The 23496-nt window shown below is 51.7% G+C and overlaps 2 protein-coding genes across 3 annotated transcripts in view; one reads left to right on the top strand and one right to left on the bottom strand.

Moving 5' to 3' along the window:
• Positions 1 to 983: 983 nt before the first annotated feature.
• PGS1 (phosphatidylglycerophosphate synthase 1) lies at positions 984 to 18106 on the top strand. Its single transcript, XM_085077519.1, has 10 exons — positions 984 to 1159; positions 5017 to 5206; positions 5325 to 5402; positions 6269 to 6368; positions 6998 to 7187; positions 7500 to 7678; positions 8562 to 9095; positions 12492 to 12640; positions 14729 to 14871; positions 16619 to 18106. The coding sequence occupies exons 1-9, from the start codon at positions 999 to 1001 to the stop codon at positions 14846 to 14848; spliced, it is 1701 nt and encodes a 566-aa protein (XP_084933645.1). The 5' UTR covers positions 984 to 998; the 3' UTR covers positions 14849 to 14871; positions 16619 to 18106.
• The window catches only part of DNAH17 (dynein axonemal heavy chain 17), a 32976-nt gene continuing 25916 nt past the window's right edge, over positions 16437 to 23496 (bottom strand). Inside the window, exons 68-81 of one of the 2 annotated variants that reach the window (XM_085077517.1) lie at positions 23260 to 23400; positions 22949 to 23119; positions 22658 to 22780; positions 22324 to 22517; positions 22067 to 22215; positions 21809 to 21936; positions 21320 to 21547; positions 20637 to 20828; positions 19867 to 20046; positions 19360 to 19539; positions 18514 to 18699; positions 18170 to 18313; positions 17528 to 17753; positions 16437 to 16800 (exon numbers count right to left, since the gene is read on the bottom strand). In XM_085077517.1, coding sequence (XP_084933643.1) covers positions 16553 to 16800; positions 17528 to 17753; positions 18170 to 18313; positions 18514 to 18699; positions 19360 to 19539; positions 19867 to 20046; positions 20637 to 20828; positions 21320 to 21547; positions 21809 to 21936; positions 22067 to 22215; positions 22324 to 22517; positions 22658 to 22780; positions 22949 to 23119; positions 23260 to 23400 — 2490 coding nt within the window. In that variant the 3' untranslated portion in view covers positions 16437 to 16552. Of the gene's footprint in view, positions 17754 to 18169; positions 18314 to 18513; positions 18700 to 19359; positions 19540 to 19866; positions 20047 to 20636; positions 20829 to 21319; positions 21548 to 21808; positions 21937 to 22066; positions 22216 to 22323; positions 22518 to 22657; positions 22781 to 22948; positions 23120 to 23259; positions 23401 to 23496 lie in introns of both variants that reach the window. The other variant, XM_085077516.1, reaches the window with a different exon arrangement.

The raw sequence follows: 23496 nt of genomic DNA, 5'->3' as shown, positions 1-23496 counted from the left end.
ACCCTCGGTCTGGAGACGGGGAAATCCACTCCCGGGGCTGTGGGGTGGCTCTGGGCTCCGCAGCTGTTCCCGAGTCCCGCTCCAGGCGGCGGTGGCTCCGGGAGCCCCGGGACACTCCATGGGGTTGGTGCTTTGGCCCCCCTGTGAGCCCCCCTGCCCCTGGCTGCTCCCCCGGGACTCTGTCCGAGGGGGCTCCTCACCCCTCCACCCCGCCCCGGGCCCGCAACCGGAGCCCCCCCGGTTGGGACGGTGCCCGGCGGGAGGAGCAGCCCTGGTCTCTGCATTTGGCAACTGTCGGTTCGAAGCTCGCGCACAACCCGAGCTCTGTCCGTGGGTTTATTTTAAACAGTTTAATTTGCCCCGGAGGAGCGGCCGCTGCCCGGCAGAGACCAACCCAGTGCGGCAGTTCTGGGAAACAGCTCCGGCGAACCGGCTGCTCTGAAATGCAAACGAGCCCCGGAGCGCTGCCGGGGCGGGCAGGGGATGGCGGGGGAGGGACGAGACGGGCACGAGGCGGCTGCCGGGCCCCCGGGCGGGACCGGCTCCTCGTGTCGGGACCTGGCGGGGGGACACGCGATCCCCGGTGCCGCCTCGCCCTGCCCGCGGGGCGACGAACGCCGGTTCCGCCGCGGGGAAGAGCCTTATACGTCCCTTTCAGGCCATTCGGCCAGGCCGGGGCTCGCCCCGGGGGGAAAGGAGAGACCGGGGAGGTGACATTGCCGGGGCGGCGATGTGGCTCCGCGTGAGCCCGTCCCACGTGTGCAGGACCAGGGGAGCCTCGGCCCGGCCCCACCGGACACCGAGCCTTTCCCGAGCTCCTTCCGGACCCTTCCCGGCCCTCCGCCGACTCCGCGCTCGCAGGCCGGGTGGGACAGCGGGAAACAGCGGACACCCCGTGTGCCCAGCCCGGGGACCCCGGTGGCTGCGGGTCGGGCTCGGGCGGGGCGGGCGCTGCGGAAGCCGCGGGCAGCGGCGCGGAAGCGGAAGGCGGTGTCGCCATGGCAGCGCGGAAGCGGAAGGCGCGGGCGATGGCGGCGGGCGGCGCGGCGCTGTGGCGGCGGCTCTCGGCCTGGCTGCCGCGGGGCCGCCTCGGCCTGACCGCACTGCTCGGCCGCCTCTCCGACCGCCTCTCGCGCGGCCGCGACCGCCGCGCCCGCAGGTAAGGACCGGCCGGGACCCCGCCGGCTCCCCCGCGGCTGCAAGGCAGCGGGAGCCCTCGGCCGCCCCCGCAGTCGGTGTCGCGTTACCGGGGCATTCCCCGCTCTCCGCTTCCCTTTCCGGCTCGGCCCAGCCCCTTGGAAACGCTGCGGAGGGGGGAAGTGGCGGCTCGGTACCCCCAGGCCGGGGTCGGGGTTGGGCTCGGCTCCGTTCCCGCAGCCCCCTTTAGTTCGCCCCACTGCCCCATCGCCCTTCGGACAACAGCTGAGTGTTATTTCCGTTAATTTCCTATTTCTTTGCCTCCCACTGCCATCAGGCGCTGGCCGATATCTCCCTTCTCCCAGGCCAGGCTCCCCTCGGCTGTCACGGGTGCAGCTCAGCACCGGCCGGGTTTGGGTGTTCGGCACAACCCGGGCGGGGTGATCGCGGAGCGGGAGATCCGAATGGCGACGAAATAGGTGTCTGTTTGTCCCTCTGTGCCAGGGCTGCGTCAGGTAGAGAGAGATGAGGGGCAGGGCTCGCTCTGCCTGGCGGCAGTGACTGCTGGCTGTGGCCGGTGACAGAGACCGGCGGCAGTGACCCGTGGCTGTCACCGCGGTGTTGGAGGAGGTGGACCATCAATCTGCTCTGTGTTCTTGTTCACGCCAAGGAAATGCTTTCCACACTTCTCTTTTAGTCTTATCAGTGTTTTTAGGGCAGATTAATCGGGCTGAGCCGTGCAAAGCAATCACTGAGTTCAAAGAGCAGCAGTGTAGATCCCCCCGTGTGGTGATGTGTGTGTGAGTGAAAGGACAGCGCCGTGTCCCACAGTTTCACTTCACGTCTGGCTCTGCAGATGAAGTTTTACAGTGAATAAGAGTTTCAGCTCCATTGTGGGTTTCTGTACAAAACCGACATTTAAAAAAAATAGAATGCACGCCCAAAAATCCGTGGTTTCTATTTAGGGTCACCTCTTTATTCGGAAAGGATCTGAGGTGGTTCCTTTTGGTTCTGTTTTTTCTTTCTGGTTAACTCAGTGATGTGGAGTACATGGAAAGGGTTCCCCCCTAGTCTGTTTTCTGTTCCTCTGAAACTGGTTTGTCACAGTGTGGAATTTTGATGATTTCTTCATAATGTTACATGGTTTCTGGTAGTTTTGTGTGTGTGGTTGCAAGGATTGGCTGTACTCAGGTAGTCACTGAGCTGATGTCAATCACTGGTGGGTAGAAGCTGCTGGTTTGGGAGCCAGCTGGTTCTGTGGCTGGGCCATAATATGGATTTATTTGATAATTCTAAAAGCCATAGGTTCTCAATGCTGAATAAGGTGTAAATTTCAGTATTGGGTCAAAAGATCAAACAGTGTAGACACACTGTAAATTACTTAAGGAATGAAAAATCTGAAGGATGGAATTAGTGGGGATGAATTGACCTATGCAGAGTTAATCTGAAGGCTCAAACCAAATAGCACTGGTATTGCAGGTTGGTGTTCCTCCAAGTGTTCCAATCAGAACCAAGATGCTCCAAGATCAATCCATCGCTGCCTGCAGCCCTCAGAGCTACCTCTGGCTCCAGGCAGGCAGATGCAGGGCCACAGGCAGGGAGGCAGGTACAGTTGGACTTGCAATTCCAATAGTCCTTGCCAGAAAATGGCCTCTGGGAATCATGTTTCTGGAAAGTGTCTGCTTGGCTGCTGGTCTGGCTTCTGGAAGTGTAATTGGATTGGCCAATGGGTAATGAGGACAATATTAGTCTCTGTTGGTTGTTATTGTAAAATACATGAAATTTGCCACTGCTTCCTCCCTGGGAATAATTCCTGAGGATGTTGTTTGTGACCTGCAGGGCTGGGTTAGGGCCTGACTGTGCCACTGCTCTGTGGGCTGAGCATTTGTTGGGTTTAAAAACCTGCTGGTTTTGGATCTAGTATGAATTTCTGTAGCTCTGTTTGCTGTCTCCCTTGCAGTGATGGAACAGTGGGAATCTGCTTTCTGTGTGTGGCCTGTGTGGCATGAAGTGGGCAAAGGTGTATGAAGGTCCTGCTCAGGTTTAGAGCAGATTTATGAGATTTATGAGATTTATGAGAGTAGATTTATGAGAATGTGCTTGAAAAGTGGTATTTCTTGTGTTTCTGTTCTGCTTTTTTTTTTTTTTTCCCTTTAACTTTTTAGGGGATATTTGTATTGTTTTTAACAGCCTGTGCTGGTGATTTGTCTATTCTGGGTATTCAGGCTGAGCCCAGTGCACATGATCTGTTGAAACCCGCCATCCCAAGAATTCCTGCACTGATTGACTCAGATTTTGGTGTTGATGAATAGTTAGTGACAAACTCGTGGATTTTCCAGGAAACACCACTATGAACTGGTTTCCTTGTAAGGATGTTCGGAAACCTTGTGAAGATCCAGGGTTGTATCATGAACCAGATGAGTGAAATCATCTTCCTGGAATCTGTGGTCATTTGGGCTCTGGATTGTGGTAAAAAGCCAGAAGTTCCTCCTAACAAATTCTGGTAAAGGTTGTGATCAAGTTTCTTCTTGGTGTGTGGTGGCGGTGGAATGATCAGGATGGGCCACAGGATGGTGGCTGCCTGCTGGCCTGAGGACCTAGTGGTCCTTGGGGTGAGACCAGCCACCCCAGTTCCATCCCAACAAGCCTGGCTCCCATGAGTGGGATTTGCAGACTGGAACGGTTCCTGTCGGGTTCACGGATGCAGTTAAGCCCATTGCTCATGGATTCCTGGATCTCATGGGAGCTACTGCTGCTAATTGTGTTGAAATGTGGTTTTGTCATGCGGACAGACTTCATGCTGGGGGTTATTCTATGACTGGATGAATTTGCATATGTGAAACCTCCGGAGAGGAGAAGTTGCTGCTTGCTTCCTGTCACCCCCTGCATGACGCTGGCAGTAAGCTGGTTTCTTCCCGAGTGACTTCAAAGAAATTAAACTTATTCTGAAATTTCTTTATGAAGAATGAGCTTCCTGCTGTTTCCCTCACAGCTTTTGTGAGGTTTGCAGGGGAAATTGTGACCCTCTCTTGTACTTGTGCAGAATGTCGGTGGCATTGCTGGAGAGGGATGGATCCCTGTTGTGGTTCTTGGAGCATTCCTGCTGGGACATAGTCGCGCCTTTTGTGGGTCATTCTTGGGGTGCAACTGCTCTGCCTTTGCTGAGGCTTGCACTTGGGCATCTTGTGTGCTACAGATCTATTTTTGGATATGACTGAGGGGTTGAGGCACTTTTCTCTTTAGAGCAGTGTGATCTTTAAACCTGAAATGGGAACAACTTCAGCCCAGCTGAGAACAAAGCTGGACATTGTCTTGGTTTGACCCTGGCCGAATGCCAAGGCACCCATGGCATCTACTCACTCGCTCTCCCCTGCCACAGCTGGGCAGAGGAGAGGAAAAAAAGTGAACAAGGAGTTCATGAATTGAGATAAGGAACTGGCAGGGAGAAAAACCAACTCCAAGGGCAAAACAGGCCCATCTTAAGTTACAAAGTGATTTATTACTAAACAGAGTCAGAGGAAGCTAATGGGAAGTAAAATAAAGACACTTAAAGACACTATTTGTCTGCTCACTCCTCTCTCCCTCCTTGCCACCAACAGCACAGGCAGACAGTGTATGGGGGTTTAGTCAGTTCATCACTGAGATCTTCTGCTGCTGCTTAGGGAGAGGAGTCCTTTCCTCTGCATAGCCATGGGGTCCCTCCCACGGGAGACAATTCCCTGTGAACTCCTCCAGCGTGGGTCCAAATCTCATAAGCAGCAGTCCACCTAAAGCTGCTGCAACATGAGCTCCTCCCACGGGCAGACAGTCCTCCCAAAACTGCTGTGCCATGGGTCCCTTGTTCCTCTATAAAGAATTTCTCCATCTTTCTTTGCACAGATCATCATGGCTCCTTCTAGCCCCACTGCTCACCCCTCCTGTTCCAGTGATCACAGCCCCACCATGTTCGCTTTGTCCAGAAGGAGCACACAGGTTCCAGTGGATCAGGAATCTGGTCCCGGAATTTGGGATCTCCAGCTCACATGTCCAGGTGCTTTCATCCCCTGTGGAATTCTATGAACTCCTGAAGGTAAGGTGTGGGCTGCATGTTGTGGGAATGGTTTTGATACAATCTCAGTGTTGCAGCTGATGGTTCCTCAGGATCAGACACCGTGTGTGAAATTGAACTTGTTTTCTGCTACTCCCAGGTGCAGATAAAAGCAGCCAAGCAGCGGGTGGTGATGGCCTCACTGTACCTGGGAACAGGACTCCTTGAGCAGGAGCTGGTGAGTGGAAGGTCAGGAAGGGAATGCACGGGAGGAATGTGGAATGGAGGCACACGACACTTCTGGTTTAGGTCTGGTATGGAGCCAGGGAACTGCTGCACTTCTTCAGGGGGTAGTTAGTCTGGGCCTGTCAGGGACTGGCCTGGTGTTCATAGTGCTGGTCATGGGAATGTGTTTTTCTGTGGCATTTTTCTTGAATGGGATTCAAGCTGTAGGTGTGTAGTGCTGTGTTTGGTGCTCCAGGTGCAGGACACAGATGAAGGATTGGTTCTCTGCATTTGAGAACCGAGGTCAGCTTTGCTTCATCGTATTTGCCTTTTTTTTTGTTCTTTCCACTGGAAACAAAAGCATTTTGCCTAAGGCTTTAGGGAGAAGCCTGGCCTTGGCTAGGTTCTGATGTTAGGATGCAAATGCCCTGGCAGGGTAAAGGTGGACAGAGCCTGCACAGGATTTGTGCCCAGCTGTGTCTGGACTTGCACACAAGATTTGAATTTGCAACTGGCAAACAACCTTCTACTTAAAGAATAAAACTGCAGTGAATTCCTACCAATGTTTGTCTTTGGTGATGCAATTCTGTGATTTGGGAATGATGTTGGGGCTTTTTCTGCTAACATTAATTGCTCTTGGGAGGCCTGAAGAATGTGGACATGTAAAACGGAGGCCCTTTGATCTGTGGCTTTAGGCTGCCAGAGGCTGCCAGGCTGGCAGATGTAAAGGCTGAGCTGGCTGTGCTTGGCACCAGGAGGAAGGACTCGCACCAGGGTGTGGGAGCTGTCTTGGCCACAGTCTCCTGCTGCTGAGCACTTCCCTTGGAAAGAAGGGAAAGTGTGTTTGCTTTTGTAATGAGGAAAGAACTGTCTCTGCAGGTGGATTGCTTAGAAGAAACACTGGAGAAATCGCTGCAAGCAAAAGGCTCACCCGACCTCAGAGTTTCCATTCTCCTCGACTACACCAGGGGTTCCCGGGGTAGGAATTGCCTCTCTTTGTTTTTGTCAGAGCCTGATTTTACTGTTAGGCTAGAGAGACAGTTCTTTTCAGAGTGACTGTCTTGGCCAATTGGAACTACTTGATTAAAGAATGCACCTTTCAGTATAGCCCCTTTGTATTCCAGAACTGCATATTCCCGGAAAATGCTCAAGCTGAGCAGCTTTTCTTCCAAAGATGGGTGGTAGGAGCAAGAAGGGCCAAACCACTCTGTGCGACTTGTGCAGTCTTGCTTAGTTCATTTGTTAGTGCATTTGCCCTTATTCGTCATGCTCACTTACATTTTCATTTTGAAAGGAGAATGGGAATTGTTGGAAGCAGCAGCACACTGAATCAGGAACCTGTGGTCATGTGCAGTGACTCCTGTAGGTGTGTTACCAGTGCCAGTGAGGTTTGGTTAAGAAGCTTGAAAAGTGTCAGACCTGCCCTGTGACTGATTCTGGATGTTGGTTACAATACTGACATAGTGCAAATGAAAAAAAAAGAAAAAAGGGGAAACATGTGAAGTGCCAGTGGATGGGGTGGGTGCTCACCCTGTAATTGGCTGAAGAGCTGTGTCATGATGTCTCTTGTCTGTGTGATCTTTGTGTGAAACTCCCTTTCTTTCCCAGGCAGGAAGAATTCTCGGACAATGCTGATCCCATTGCTGCAGCGATTTCCCGAGCAAGTCCGTGTGTCCCTGTTCCACACGCCAAACCTGCGTGGACTTCTCCGACTCCTGATTCCAGAGCGTTTCAATGAGACCATTGGGCTGCAGCACATCAAGGTCTATCTCTTTGATGACAATGTGATCCTGAGTGGGTGAGTCCTGCTGCATATGGCCTTGGTGCAGGTTATTTCGCTGGGATTTGGAAAGGGTGCTGTGCTGCCAGAGTTGTCTGTACATCTGAACTTGCCATTATGATTCTATCAATGTTCTTCTGAGATGGGAGAGCAACCACAGTTCCTCCACATGAGATTCTCAGATGAAAGAGAGTCTTTCTTAAAGGGAAAAATCTTTTGAGATTCTGAAGGAAATGGGCAATCTGTGCTTTTGTGGGGCCTGTAGCTTGGGCTGGGAGGTTGAGAATCTTGTGCCCATGTTCTGAACTTAGCTCTTCCCTTTCTCTTCAGCGCAAACCTGAGTGATCTGTACTTCACCAATCGTCAGGACCGCTACGTCTTGCTGCGGGATTCTCCTGAAATCGCAGACTTCTTCACGGAGCTCGTGGATGCAATCGGAGATGTGTCCCTGCAGTTACAGCAGGATGATACAGTCCAGATGTTGGAGGGAATGGTACACCCATACCAAGGTAGGAGGGAGGTGTTTCATCTGGTTGAGTGGTGAGTGACAGCCAGGGTTTAAGGATGACTTGGACTCCATCCATTTGGGAATTGCTGGGTATCTGACCATTGTTTAGACTGTGGGGTGTCTGTTTTGTGCCATCCAGTATTTAAATCAAGATTGCTCAAGTTTAGAACTGGGTCTGTTGGAGTTTTCCCAGCACAGTGGCTGTTACAGGCTAATCTGGCAGGGTGTGAAGAGGCTGGAAGTAACTCTGCAGCCATCTCAGCGGCTCCTCCTAGATGTGCTGCTTTTGGCCTTAAACAAGAACTTCAGTTCTTTGGGAAGTTTTTCTGATATTAGCAGCTGCAATTCCACGTGCTCTGGGTGTGCATGTTCTGAAGGGCTCATGAATGTGCTGCTATTGTTGGCAATTAATTTTTTGTAGTAGAGTTTCTTCTGGGAATCAAATGGGAACTGGTTCAGAAAGACTGGGAACAAGCGTAAAAGTGGGCAGACAAGGGTAGTGATGTGCCAGGCTGATTGCGTCATCAGTTTTTTGTCCTGGCCTTGCGCTGTGGGGTGATGTAAGTTCAGGCTGGGGGTGGGAGTTTATTTGTGTGCTCCAACTCATTCTTGGTTTTCAGTGTAGCCTTGCCCTGGTTGTTTCCTTTCTCAGAGGATTTTTCAGGTTGCTGCCAGTTACTGAGCATTTCAGTTCTGTAGCATAGCTCTGCCAACCTTGAAATGGGTGGTTTGGGCCTTAGGACAGAGAGTCACGTTCACTCTGTGTTGGCTCCTATTTGTTCCCATATCTGTGTCCTGTCAGTAGTTTTTCCTGGTGTGTAATAGGTGACACATAGCTCTGTGCCTGTAGGTCTCAGACACTCTCTCTCTGGTTTTTCCTGCAGGAGACAAGGTGGCTTACTGTGAGATTGCCAACCGGAGGGTCATGGAGGTCATCAACTCTGCCCGGACACGGCAAGAGCTCCTTCACGCTAAGACTTTCCACAGCAGCCAGCCAGGCAGCTCCCTCTTATCCCAGCAAGGCTCTCAAGCATCTGGGAGTCTGAAACCAGAACCTGACACCTGGATCTATCCCTTAATCCAAATGAAACCTTTTGGGATTCAGATAGATGAGATGGTCACAGAGACGCTACTGACCGAGGCTGAGCGGGATGCCAGGATATACCTCACCACTGGCTACTTCAACTTGACACAGGCCTACATGGACCTCATCCTGGGCACGAGGGCTGAGTACAGGATCCTCCTGGCCTCGCCAGAGGTCAATGGGTTTTTTGGTGCCAAGGGGGTGGCAGGTGCCATCCCTGCTGCGTACGTTTACATTGAACATCAGTTTTACAGCGAGGTCTGCTACCTGCAGCAGCAGGAGAGGGTGCAGCTACAGGAGTACTCCCGCACTGGGTGGACGTTCCATGCCAAAGGTAAGATGTCCTTATCCCAAAGGGTCTTGTTCAGAGGTGTGTGAGAGTTGTGCTTTTGGATTGCGAAAGGAGTGAGGGGCTGGCTGGGTGCCAGCCTGGGTTTAACCTTCTAAACACTCCTCCAAGGTTCAAACAACTTGCTTGTGTAAACGTGGAAGGTTTGGATCACTTGGGGGATGCCTTGCCTCTGGATTTCCCGTTCAATACAGTTCCAGGGATGATGTAAGAGCTGTTCCTGTGGTGACACTGAGACTCTGCCTGGATGAGAAATGTGATGTGAAGGAAAGGAAGCATCTGGATGTGTTTATGATGCAGTCAGGGCCGTGCTGCAGTTTCTTGTATCCATTGGGCTGGTTTCAGCAGTCAGGAATGCTGACTCTGTTGGGGACCCTGGAGCAGTATGTGGAGCAGGTGCTGGAGGGGAGCTGCATGTGGGCCTTCCCATCAGATCTGTGTGGGGACCATGTGAATGTTGGTGGATTTGCACCAGCTGCCATTCACAGCACAGAGGGGATGTGGTGTGTGAGGAACTGCAGCATGTGCTTATGGGAGTCAGGGCAGCCAGAGGGCGAGGGGCTGAGGAAAGAATATGGACTAACATGCAGTGAGTTAATGAACTCAAGGTCTTCTATGGGAGATCCTGGATTCCTGCTGGATATGCTATGCCCAGCTCCCACACGCTCAGCGTGGTGCTCTGATTGAAGTGTTTGGGCTGTGATTGGAGTGTTCGGGCTGTGATTGGAATGCTGGGGCTCTGGCCATTCCTGTTTTGAAGAGAGCTGTTAATGGTAGTGGGAATGCCTCCATCTCTGTGCTTCTCACAGGGATGCTTGGAGATGGTGGGGAGTGAAAGCTACAGAGTAGGCCTTCTAACTGTTGAAAATCCCTGTGTGCTACTGGCTGCCTCTGTGCTGAAACCGCAAATGGATCTCAGGGTGTCACACCCCTCCACAGCAGGACTGGGAATGCAGTGCAGGGAAACCCTTATCTCACGCAGGACAGAGCAGGGGAGATCCTTGCCTGCCTGCCTGGGATGTCCTGTGTCCTCCAGCATGCATGTACTTGAGCAGCCCATGGTTCCCAGGTTCTGGGCACTGCTAGCTCCCAGTGGGATCTGGTTTGGCATAGATTGAGCCCAGAAAGAAGGGCTACTTTTCCCAGCTACCAAAATGCATGTGTTCATTGGTCCTGTTTGGGCCAGCCAGACCTTGGGATAGTGCTTTGGGCTTTCTACTGTGTGGTGTTCGCTTGGAGAGGGATGCAGGGCTTGGAGCTGAGCAGTTCCCCTGCCTAGCAGGAGGGACAGTCGGAGACATTTGCTGCCTGGTTTCCATTCCCCTTCAGAGTGCTGAGAGGATCAGCATGCAGATCCTCCTCTGGCATGCTCTGCCCTTGGCACGTGTTGGATTCACCTGGCTTCCTTCTGCAGGAGTCATATGGTGTGTGTGGCAGAGAGGGCAAGGACAGAAGAGAGAAGGGAGGAAGCCTTGGAGATCTGTGGGGGAGTTGCACAAGGAGCACTTGTAGCCTAGCTCCTGACTGAGGACATGAAATCCCCAGCAGCAAATAGTGCCTGTTGGTCCTTCCTCTCTGTGCTAAGACATGAGACACCCTTTAGTCTCCCACAGGATCTGGCTGACATACCCCAAACACTCTGGCTGTACTGCAAGCTGCTCCCACTCCCCTTAAAATGTTTGTATCTGCACGTGTGGTGTCAAGTGGTGTCCCCAGGAATGTCTCTGGGGTAAGTTCAGCACCATGCAGATGTAGCAAAGTGCAGGGGTGTAGCAGGGGTGCACATGTGAGCAGGACTGCCAGCAGGTGTCCTGGTGTGACATCCCCGAAGCCTACCTGCAACTTTCCTGGATGTGATGTTGTGGGTGACACAGGTACATCCCTTGGGATCAGGGTCCCTTCCAAGCAAGTGCTGGTGGCAGGGTGCTGGGCAGGTGCTGTGTGCTGTGAGATAAACCCTGTTACTGCTATTGACTGCCGCTGGGAAACTGCACTTCCCCTTGCTGGAAAGGTGAGTCACTGTTTGAGCAGATCCTGCCAGATGGCCATAAAACCAGAGACCCATAAAGGCTGTGGGACTGCAACAGGACACTTGGGAAGGCGAGGAACCTGTTCCTCCTGGCTGCTGCTTGGGCAGCCTTTGACTGGTCGGGCAGCAGACAGCCTCTGGCAGGGTTGTGCTTGGTGGCAGAATGTGCCAAATCTCTGTGCCATGTGGGTGCTTTCCTGTGGCTACCAGAGGCTGTGGTGGGCTGTCCTGCCCCTCTGTGGTGGGGTGAGCCCACAAGGGCTCGAGGTGGTGTGTCTTTAGGGCAGTGTCAGCTATGTGAGTGTGTGCTGTGGGGGCGGGGAGGAGGTTACAGGAACTGGCGGTGAATCGGCAGCGTCTTACTCAAGGCATTCTTGGAACTGCTCTGGGGCTGAGTTAGGAAACCTGATGCTATTTTAAGGCTGAGGTGATTTTTATGCTACGGGTTCTTTGTTGCAGTCTGTGTGTGACTGGTTGTGGGGATAAACCTCTACCAGGGACTCACCCAGGGCTCTGCTAAGGAGAGCAAAGGATTTCTGGCTCCATTTGTGTACAGCGTGGCCACACAGCCTCTCCTTGGCAGCAGTTCTGACTCTGCTGCGGCTGTTCCTTCTTGCTCTGCTGCAGTGGTGTGCTATAGAATAATGTGGTTGCTATAGAATAATGTGGTGTTTCCATCTTTCCCTTGAAAACCTGTCCTGGGCTCTGTCCCGCCTGCTCTCTTTGCTGGCAGAGCTGTGGGAGCTGTGGTGGTGAGTGGCGGCAGGGGCCAGCTGCCCTGGCAAGTGTCTAATCTCATCCCTGGTGGCTCCTCTGGAAGAGAGGGAGTGAAATAATTTGCACTTCTCTTCTGCACAGTGGCATGTGAATTCACCTGCCAGAGCTGGGAGATGCCTCTTCATATCAGAGTCCTGGGGTTGGTCACTGGCCCTGGGACAGGTTGGACATACCTAGCCTGTCTGCCCGGGTCTTTGGGGCTGGTTCCTTCACTGAAAACCTCTTTGTCTTTTCTCAGTGTTTCTGAATTCACTGTGGTGCTAAACAGCCTCTAATGCAGTGTCAGGGACTCGTTCTGGGTTGTTTTGGGGCAGTGTCCCCCTGGGGCACTTTGGGAGTGCTGCACTTCCAGTCAGAACACTCCAATTTGGGCTGTGCCAAGGCACCCTGTGAGTCACGCACAGTATCACAACCCTACAGGCCCTGCTGGGCTGCTCTCTGCTCTCCACATCCTGTACAGAATCTTTAATCCATGTTTAATGCATTTAATTCACTCTGAGCAAAGGGACCATGTGAGCCCACCCTGGCCATTCCTTTGGCTGTTACGCTGCCTCTCTTCCTCATTTTTCCTGCAGGCCTCTGGTTGTACCTGGCAGGGAGTGACCTGCCCTGCCTGACCCTGATTGGCTCTCCAAATTTCGGATATCGATCAGTTCATCGTGACTTGGAGGCTCAGGTTGCGATAGTGACAGAAAATAAAGCCTTGCAGCAGCAGCTCCATCAGGTAAGTGACAGATTCTGGGGATGCAGCAGGGATGTTGTACTTCTGGGTCACACAGGGAATGCTGATGACGCAGTGGCAATAAAAACCTCCAGCTACAATAACTCAAAAAGCTGCTGGAGCATGGGGAGTCCTGAGGAGCTGTCAGTGAAGTGACTATTGATGATCTGCCTGCTGCAAGTACTCAGTGCTGGGAAATGAGGCCATAACGGGAAGGAATGTGTGTCCCCAGTGACCTCGGGTACCAGGAGTGCTCAGGGCTGGATGTACAGAGAGTGTCAGGAGGATCTGCTGGCTCCTCTGCTCACCAACCACACTGCACCTCTCAGCCTTAATCCCAGCATTTGGGCATTGAAATTTTCTGGGGTAATGAACAGACTGGAGGAGGGTTTCTGGGTTGGCTGGGTTGCCCATGAAGTTCTGTGACAAAATTCATACATGGAATAATAATATGGCATTATATAATCTTGACACAAACATTTTCAAGTGGTTTGGTATTCAGTGTCCCAGGGTTTTTCTGTGCTGGTATTTTTTTAATTAGGCAGCTTGGAATACTCAGCACTTCTGCTGCTGCTCTGAATCCTGCCTGTTTCTCCAGCTGTCTTGACTGACTCTTCTCCTGGAACTGACTGTCCCAAGTAATCTCTCCTGCAGTGTTCTGTTTCAGAGCAGATCAGTTTGGTGCCTCTGTGTGACTTGGAGACCTTAGAAATGCACTCTGTGAGGTAGATCCTGGCAGAGTTGTCTGCAAGATCAATGGGAATTGCCCTCTTGCATCAGGGCTCTTCCCTGGGATGAGTCAGAGTGTATCTAATCAAAAACAATTCTATTACTGGAAGAGTTGCTTGAATATTTCAATTCATATCTTGCCTCTGCTTGTTTCTAATGGAAGGGGAAAATCAATGGAAATGTGACACAAAGGAATTTTCTCACACAGGGCTGCACTGATCTCATTCAAAGGGCTTTAAACCATTCCCGATTGCTGGAAGCTGATTCTGAGATGGGCTTGGTGTTTACTTTCTGTGGTTTTGTTTAGAAGGCTTAATCCATTCCTGGGATGCTGCCATGAAATCACTTTGCCTGTGTAACGTTCAGTTCCATTTTAAAAATGTGTGCTGAGATTTGGGAAGAAATGTGAGTGGTCTGGGTGTCTTTGGGTACTTCTCTGAATGAACTGAGACTGATTCAGGGAACTGGCCTCGCCTCCAGTGCTCAGACCTCACCATATTGGATCATCATGGAGCAGAATTCTCACAGCAGGGCTAACTGTAACTCTTGGAACATTTTGGGGGCTCTAAAATTAGAGTGAATTGGCACATGCATGTCTTGCTTCTGCTGTTGGTTCATCTTTTTGGTGTTACTTTCCAGTACTTGGTTCTTGCTTCCCTGTTCCACCCTGAGTTTAAATAGTGCAGGGTATTTTCTGCTGTTTGTGACAGCTTCAATGATAAAAAAATATGATGAACAAACTTCCAGGAGCTGTTCTGCTCCTTGTTTGCCTGCAAATCCTGAAACCTGACTGTGCTAAAAAACTCATTTACCTGTGATCAGAGCACTGCTCTCACGTGCTGTGAGCTTGTTATCAGCAGGGTGGTTCATTTCCTCCCTCAGCAGTTGGGTACATGCTGTGGGGGCCCCGAGTGTTTCTGGTAATTTAGCTGAGATCACTACTGCACATTCATCTGTAAACACAGAGCCTGAGCTGTGTCTAGAAAGAGCTGTGTAAGCCAGTCCTGGGAAGTTTGGGTGAGGTTTCCTTTTCAGGCAGTTACAGCCAGGAATTGAGGAGTTTTCTGAAACTGAAGCTCTGCTCTTGCAACTGTGGGGCACAAAAGGGCAAAACCCTCTACCCTTGTTCTCTGTAGAATTTAAATTGCAAATTCTTGAGGAAAAATGGTGCATCCTTGTGGCAGGATCCCTGCTCAGCTTTATCTGAGAATTTGCTTCTCATTATATAATTTAATACTAGGAATGTGTATATGTATATATATATGTATATATGTGTATATATATATATATATAATATAATGCTTATCATTATATAATTTGACACTAGGAATTTACTGAGATGATGTCTCCTTCACTGTTCAGGAGCAAGAGCAGCTTTACCTCTGCTCAGGTGTGGTCTCAACATCAACGTTTGAGCAGCCAAATCGTTACGTGAAGCTGTGGGTGAAGCTGGTGACACCTCTGATCAAGAATTTCTTTTGAAAGAAGAAAAGTTGCTGCTTTGGGTGAGTTTGCTGTCATTATGGGGAATTATATTATGACTGCAGTGAATAGCTGCAGTGCTCTGTCACGAAAGAAAGACGATGAACATGCAGATGATGTGGGGAAAACCAGGCACTTCTTGATTCCTCTGGGAATGGAGATTCCTCTGCCATGGATTGGGATCAGTGCTCAGGTCCAGACTGGGTTTCATCTGCTAGAGTTTCTGGAAGGGCTACTGGCAGAGAACCCATGCAGGGGTATTTCCCATGACCCATACAGTGGTATTTTCCATGCATGGAAATAAAACTCCCATTACTGAAATGTCTCTTTCAGAGTTTCATGGAGAGAGACTGTGTTTGTTTTATCTTGACCAGCCAATAGAAAGCATTGCTGGAATACTTAAAAATGTTTTGTCTTTGCATCCAGTCAGGGCTTTGCTTTGCCCCTGTAGTGTTGGTTTACAGGAGCAGTTGGTTTTGCTTTTCTGTTTTGTGGTGTCCTGGGTTTCTTGGCTGTTCAGCTGCCCCATGACTCGAGCCCTTGTGAGCTTCAGGACATCACTCTTGACTGTCTGTGCAGTTGTCACCTGTGTACATGTGCCCAGGATGCTGTGTGTTCCCATATCCCTTATACTTACCCTCAGCAGGGTTTGCCTGGCTCCTTCACCTTCAGATATGTTACGAGTGTCTTTCATGAGTTGTGGAGTGGCTGGAGAAGACTTTTGGTGCAGATGTGGGTTTGGGATGTTACTTGCTGAAAGTGGGAAGTTTGAACCATAACATCCTGCAAAGAAGGTGGTTGGAAGCCAGGTAAAAACATGTGGGAGTGCAGGGTGTGGCTGCCCTGTGTCACTGGTGGGGTGTGAACAAGGGTATCTGCTCTGGCAGTGCCACAAACAAGATTTCTGGCACCTGGAAAAGATTGATGGAAAGTGTGAAACTCGGTCATAACTGATTATGAATGCTGCTGTTCTATAAAGAAATGAGGCACTCTCTGTGCCTGCCCTTGGGGCTTCTTTGTGAGCTGTGAGGGAAGTTTTAGGCAACTGTATTTTAGAACTAATTGTTCCAGTATTTCATGGGGTGGGATTTTGGTGAATTGTTTTATGCCAAAGGGACTGGCCTTGGCAAATCTACTCAGCTTAACATGTGTTACTGCTGCTAAAAACAATTTGTTGTGAAGAAAGGGCTGAGAAGGTTTTGTACCCTAGAAATAGAAGTAGCATACTTCAGAGAAAGACCTGTTTGCAGTTGGACCTTCTATGGGCTGTGCAGGTTGGGTTTGGGTGAACTGGACCAAATAGACATCTTTCTTCTCCTGTCTGCTCCAGCCAGACACGTGCTCCATGCAGGAGCGTGAGGAGTTTCTGCTCAGTTTGCACTGAGCCATCACACAAAGAGCTGTGGGAAGATGGAGAGCCAGGAGAGAGAAGGGAGTCAGGCACTTGCGTGCAGCTGTTCGGTCTGGCTTCCCACGGTGGTCTGGCTCCCCACCAGCGCCACGTCAGAAACCACCAGTGGAAAACCAGTATCCGCCCTGACAACCCCGTGTGCCGCGAGAGCAGGCTCCACACAGCAGCACTTCCAGCACTGCTTTTATTGATACTTTGCTAAAATAGTTCTGGTACAATCAAACATAGATGAGTTACACATCTAGGAGGTTTATACAAGTAAAAGCAATGCTGTTTTCCATTGTCATTGAAGTCTAGGCCTCTAGGAGCAGAGCCACACCAGCCAGGACCCACTTGGCAGCTTTTTCTTTTGTTTTCAGGTTGAAGGTCCAGACGAAGGTGGGCCCTCGTGTCCGTGTCTTGTAGACGGGACATTCGTAGATGTTGATGGTGTCCATGCGGTCCACAGGGATGGCTCTGAGCAGGATGACTGGCATCTCAGGCGTCAGCTCCTGCATCCGCGCCTCGGTGATCGACCCAGAGGCGATGTCCCAGCGCGCACCTGCAGCGTGACAGCACCATCAGGGAAGCCTGACACCTCCACTGGGGCTTCTCGCTGGAGGGGCTTTGTTCAGAACGACTGCTGGGTGGGAGCTCAAGGGTTAAGGTTGGGTGAAGTGGCTCAGTAGTGGTTAGGGCTGACATGTTCTCATCTCACTGTGACCCAGGACTGCATTTGCCTTACTGCATGTGGGATGTCTGAATAAATTGTCCCCACCCCTCCCTTCAGTACAGCTTTATATGGGAATTGCAGGATTTAAGGTGAACTGGCCGTGGTGGAATCTATCATGTGCTGTCTGTCCCATGTGCTTTCTGCTTTTGTCCAAGTGGACCTCTCAGTTGCTCTGCTGAACTGCCTCCTTCCCCCTCATTTTAGCAGTAATTATTATGGGTTTGAGCTTCCCAATTTGTCCTACTCGAGCATCAGCTAAGAATGTGACATATGTAATCACTAGAGCTCTGTAGCGCCGGGAGCCCTGGGGTTCCTGAGCCGCAGGCTGAGTTGCTAAAATACGAATTTCTGGTTTGGAAAGGCTGTGTAATCCGGGCAGTGCTGCCCTCAGCTGGCTGCTGAGCCAGGTGGAGCCAGGGCTCTGTGCTCTGAGCTGCTGCCAGCGCGGGACAGAGCAGACCGGCCAGTGAGTGCCAACACTGCTTGGCTGCACGAGGGAGAAGGGCTGAGCTGGGCCTGCTCCATGTCTGTAACATCTCAGAGATACATTTTTTACCTTCCATGAACAGCCCATGCACGTAGGAGCCTTCTCTAGGGGGAAATGTTATGTCCTCTCGGATTTTCTTGGTCACTTCCACTGCCAGACACATCTTATCCAGTGGCCACTGCTTTTTCCTAGCTGTGGACTGCATGATCGCTGTGAGGAAGGATTGGGGGTTGAAGAATCCTGCTAGCCACACTGTCGCAGGCAGCACAAAATCTGTTGCCCAGACTTCCAGTTCCTGGAAAATAAACAAGCAGAGTCGGGACTGGTTGGAGGTGGTATGGGAGGACTAAACAGCAGATTCCCCTGCAGCAATGAAGCTGAAACTCTGAATTCACAGTGCAGAAAATACTGCTGTTATTTTTTAACAAAGCCTATTTTATGGATTTTTTTTTAATGGGACACCCAGAGTTGTAAGAGGTGAGGGGAAGCTGATGTTCTTTTTCTATGGTGATGTACTGTTATGGGAATCCTGGTCAGACTTGTGCTCTCATTCCTGGGGGAACAGCCCTTTTTCAGGTACTTCAGGCTGGTTAAATTGATACTGATAAATAAACCAGTTACCAATAAATCAGTGCACTGGTGGGGAGAGCCCTGGTCTCTGGGGTACCTGCTTGCACCCCAAGCTCTGACTGTCACACAAACTCTGCTCACCCTGATCCGCTGGAGCAGGTCTGCATACCAGGTTCCCAAGCTGAGGAGAGAGGGATAGGCATAACGTGTCCAAGATTCTGGAACGCTGTCATAGAAGAGAGCATTTCCCAGGTCTTCCATCTCAGATGTAATTGTCAGCTCTCCCTATGAAAAAGAGAAAAGTCCAGGCAGTGCCACCTGCAGCCTGTGGTGGGACATCTCCACAGGGATGTGCTTGGGCTCAGAGCAGGAGGTTGGGGCTGCCTGGCTGCACCTGGCACAGCTTGATAGGTGTGAGTTCCAGCAAAGGTAGAGGGTGCTTTGGAAATACTGGGAGGTGATCCAGGCAGCTGCCTGCTGTGTACCTGCAGTCCCAGGTCCAGCTCCTTCAGTGAGCGCCTAATCTCACGGGTCAGGATGTTCATCCTTTCACATTCCTGGAGGGCTACAACAGTGTATGGGTTTTTATCCTTTGCCTTTGCCATCAGCTCCTCCATGTTGAACATCTCTGGCAACTGCTGAATGATTTCATCCAGGACGGACTTCACCTGAAATGAGAATGCCATAAACTGCTCCTACCTAGAGAAAAATGCTTCAGGGTCACATTTAATTAAGTTGGTAAGATTTTTTTTCTTTTTCTTCCCTGGTGTTTCTTTGTACTTCCTCCTCTGTTACTAATGGTCCATTCTATTACTAACTGCTCTTGGGTCTTGAAAAGCTGTAGCTCTTTTGATAGCCAAGGTAAGAGACGTGAGGCTGTGGAGGCTGTGAAATGCAAGTATGAAGTCCAGGCAGTCAGGACGAAGACTTTTTAAAAAATGTATTTTATATCTTTGTTTTTAGTAGTTACTATCATGAATGGAGGCTTCTCAGCCAGCTCCATCTGCTGAGGACCCCCACGTGAGCCACATGTTGCCAGTGGTGCATCTTGGCTCCATCAGGGCATGAGGTTCCCGACCATGCTGGTGGCTGCCCGTGTGCTGCCATCCCCAGGCTGATGACCTCAGCATGGTTGGGCTGGAATCACCTCCCTCTGCTATCCCTTCCTTACTGCTATGGGTCCTGCTCTCTCAGTTGTCTCCAGGCCTGTAGCTGTCTTCCCCTCTCTCTTGTCACCTTTAGGGTTTTTTTCCCCCTACCTTAATTACCTCCTCACGCCTTAAAAAAGTCAGTTAATTTCTACTACAAAGAGACAGGGCTTGACTTTCCTGTTCCTCTCTGGAGGTGCCTGAGCCTCCAGCAGCCTCGGATTCCTTGGGCTGCAGTTCCAGCACCGTGCGGAAGAGCCTCTCCGAGGTGACGGTCAGGAAACCCATCTCTGCGTTGGGGTGCAGGCCATACAGGTGGGGGCTCTCTCCTGGCAGGTTGTCTTCAATGTACTCGTGGTAGGCCTGAGCACAGGGCAGGGACAGCATTATTTTGGAAGTACAGGCAAAGGAGCCCAAAATTCCCTGCAACTTTGAAAACTCGTCACCACACTCAGGGGGCCCTTTGCAGCACCTGCCTCTGTGCACAGAGGCTCTTTTTTGACTCATGTCTCAGCCAAGTTTTTCCCTTTTCACCTCAACCACAGGAATTACTTTTGCAGCAATTCTGCACATTTCCAGGGGATTGACACCCTCTCCCTACATTCCCCTTGTGTGTGAGTGTGAGGGAGCTTGGACTCATGCATTTATCCAGAGCCAGGGGTTTCTACAGTAAATTGCAATGTTTCTTACCTGGTAATCCAAGCGGGGAGGGATCATAAACCCTGGAGCCAAGGACACCTCCCCATCCAGCATCTCGGCCCGGATGTATTCGCTGAGGTATGTGCGGCACAGCCGGCGGTCCCAGTCATCAGTGATGTGCCCCCCGTACATGATCTCACCAAAGAGGTACCGGAGATCGTCCCATGGTACCTGCAGAGAGATGCTCAAGCTGGGACTCCTGAGTGGCTCCCCAGGAGTCTCTCATGCAGCCTCAGGGCCACAGAGTGGTGGCTCCAGGATTGACCTATGCAGGGAGGTGACAGTCCCTGGACCCACAGACCCTCGGGAGGAGGGGTGTCTCTTGATCATCCACAGATTTTGCCTTGTCCCGCTATGAACACAGCCATCTGTGTTTTCCATCCCATCTTTTTTCCAACCAGCACTGATAATGTCTATGAGGGCAGGTCCAAAGGTGAGACTTCAGCCCTGCTCACTGCACCTGCATTCTTGGGGTAGGCTTTGCCCTTTAGGTGGAACCACCCACCAATCACCAAGGCATGGGATGGGGCAGGTCATGGGCCAAGGGCAGGCACTTGTCCTGGCTGGTGCCTGACACCCCTTCTCATCCAGCTCAGTCAAACAGAACTCATCCCCTTCCCCTGCCTGAGCATGCAGGGGGCAGGGAAGGAGCTGCTCCTGGCCCTGAGCTTCTTCATTAGACAGCATTTATGCCAAAAACTGGTTCATGTTCCAAGGAAGGCCAACTGTTGCAGTGTGTGCTGTGCTGAGGGAGCAGTCACCTTGGGGTTGGCCTCCAGGTAGTTGTGCAGGACGTTAACGGAGACGGTCAGGTCACCATTGTTGAAGGGGTATGGCCTGTTCCAGCCCTGAGTGCCGAACCTGCGCCGCTCGGCCACCGCTGCGTGGAAGTAGCAAAGTGCAAACAGGATGCACCTGAACTCAGATTCTTTGCTGCACTGCTCCAGTGTTTCCTGTGGAGGAACAATGAGGGTGGGTTGCAGCTGAATATGCCCCTCTGGTGAAGAACATTCATGGGCAAAGGAGAGCTGAAGGTGTTTATTAGAAAAAAAAAAAAGGCATACGATTATATTTTAATTCTATGCTAGTTGGTAATTCTTGCACTCATTTGTTTATAAGAGAATTAGGACTTCACACCTCAACGCCCTGCTGACAGCTGAGGCAGCTTGTTCATGGCAAAGCTGCATCAGCTCCAGGTTCAGCCTCAGGAAAGGCACTGGCAACCTGGCACTTCTTGTGTTGGAAACCCTCGGGCAGTTCTGGTTACCCCTAAACCCATGGCAGAGGGGAGCTCTGGGCACTCCAGGAGGACGTGCTGGTGGGTGCTGGCTCCAGGTGCAGTGTTCCTGGCAGCAGTGACACCCCTAAGGTGTTCAGCCTGTGGAACCCTGGGAGGGGACACACATTGACTGGAGGATGCAGCTGTGGAAAGGGCAGGGGGTACCTGGGAGAAGAGGTCGAGGGCTCTGTGCAGGTTGGCACACATGCCTGTCGGTGGCTCGCTGGTGATCTTGATGGAGTTGTCCAGCAGCCCCTGTGGGATGATGTGTGTCTCAGGGCTGGGGGCTGGCTCAGCACTCATGAACAGTCGGTACTCAGCGTGGCTTTCCAGGCTGTGGTGCTCCACCAGCTTGTCCAGCGTGTCCAGCCATCGTGCCACCAGGTGGATATTCTGCAACAGAAACCCTCTGGATCTTGTGGATCTCACCTCCCCCCCCATATTCCTACTGTGGCTCCACAGGGAGAAGGTGCAGCACAACATGACACCACTTGGGCTGGCTACAGCCAGCTAGCTGAGGCAGTGTCACTGCCATCACCAGTGGGGTGATGATGCATGGTGTGCCCAGATGCTGGCAGGACTTTGTGCACTGGTGTGCCCCGGTTGCTGTCAGGGCTGTGCACCCCACGGTGTGCCTCACTGCCCCCCACCCACCTGCAGGATGACCCAGTGGCCCTCTGCAGCTGCCACCTCCATGGCCCGCTCTGCCACGACCTCCTGGCCTTGCCCCAGTGATACATTGTGGATCTTCCCATTGTCGATGGTGAAATTCAGCCTTGTGCCTGGGAGGGGAATGTCCACTGTCATTATCGGTATCCATACCGAGCTGGGGCTGTGCAGTTCCGTCTGCTTGGCCCCACAGCAGCTCATGGCCACTGAGCTGGTGTCAGCCTGGGGCAGGCAGCCTCTCACCCAGTGCCTCCACATCCTTCAGTGGGTCGACACCGGGAGAGAGAATGAAGAACATGGGTGTGGTGGGGCTGCTCTCCTTGTACACCTCAGAGAGATCAATGCTCCTTCCTTCCACATACTTCTTCCCCATCTTCTCTTCCACAAATTTCCTACAGAAAAATAGAACCATCCTGTGAGTTCAGAACAGTCACTGATCCCAGGTGGTGTGGTGACACTGGGGTTCTTGCAGGAGAGGCCTGTGCTGGGCGCCAGCATACCTGATGGCATATGTCATCCTGTCAGGGCGCAGGCACCGCAGCACACACAGCTTCTGCATGGCTGTCTTGTTCTTCCAGTCCATGGGGAACACCTCGTTCTCCGGCGCCTCCGTCTCCACAAACCTTTTCCATCGCTTTGCCGAGCCCTCGATGTCACTGTCCAGGCTCCTGAAGTCATCCATTTCTGAAAGTGCCTTCAGGTCCCACAGAGAAGGACTAAATCACTCCTGGTCACTGGTCATCCTCAGGGACCACCTGCAGGTGACCCCGGACCTGCTGCAGTAGGAACTGTGCTGGCATTGCCTTGGCACAATGGGCAACTGTGCAGACCTACCTTGACGGAACCCCAGGCCTGGTTCTGCAGGAAGTCCACAGGGGACGTGACACCGGGCTTGGAAGGGAATCGCAGGAGAAAGTCCAGTTCTGCTTGGTTCAGTTCTTTCTTGAGAGCCAGGACCTGGAAGTTGGGAGTGCAGTGTCACAGCCACCCAATGCCCACAGCCCTGGTGTGAGGGGCAAGAGGCTCTGAGCATCCAGCGGCAATACCAGAGTAAGAGAACAACCTGTCTAAAGTCACGTTAAAGCCTGTTGTACAACAGGAGCCCCAGACATTTGCAGGGATTACCTGGAAGGCAACCTGGGCCAGGAAGATGAGTTTGTCTCTCTCAAAGAGGCCCTGAGCAGTGTACACGTAGACTGAGTAGGTGATCTGGTCCGTCAGGTTGATCACCCTTTCCTTGGTTTCTTCACTGGGGGTTGCACGTTGGATGGCTTTCTCGAAGACCCCATTGAAGGCCTGAGGAAGATCCCAGCAGGCATCAGCATCTTGCTGCTGGTGTCTCATCAGCAGCATGAAAGCTGAAACACTGAATCTCAGTGTTCCCTCAACTCTGTCCCACCCACAGACATCTCTGTCCCTCCTTGCTCCCCATCTACCTTGAGAGAGAACTGGTAGATGGGGTTGATCTTGCCAAGGTCACTCAGGATGAAGTACAGTAGGGATGCTCGCTCTGCTGCCGGCCGGTAATTCTCTCTTGCAACGTTTATCTGTACTTCAGTGACTTTAGCTTCTTTTACCTGGAGGCACACGGGGATGAGTGTTACCAGAACCCTGTCACATGTCAAACAGTGCCCACCCTCCTGCTGGGTGCTCAGCCAAGCTGTCCCTCTGCC

This window comes from Lichenostomus cassidix, chromosome 18, assembly GCF_008360975.1.
Source record: "Lichenostomus cassidix isolate B80296 chromosome 18, HeHo_3.0, whole genome shotgun sequence".
NCBI lineage: Eukaryota > Metazoa > Chordata > Aves > Passeriformes > Meliphagidae > Lichenostomus > Lichenostomus cassidix.
This window is presented reverse-complemented; position numbering and strand designations above follow the sequence as displayed.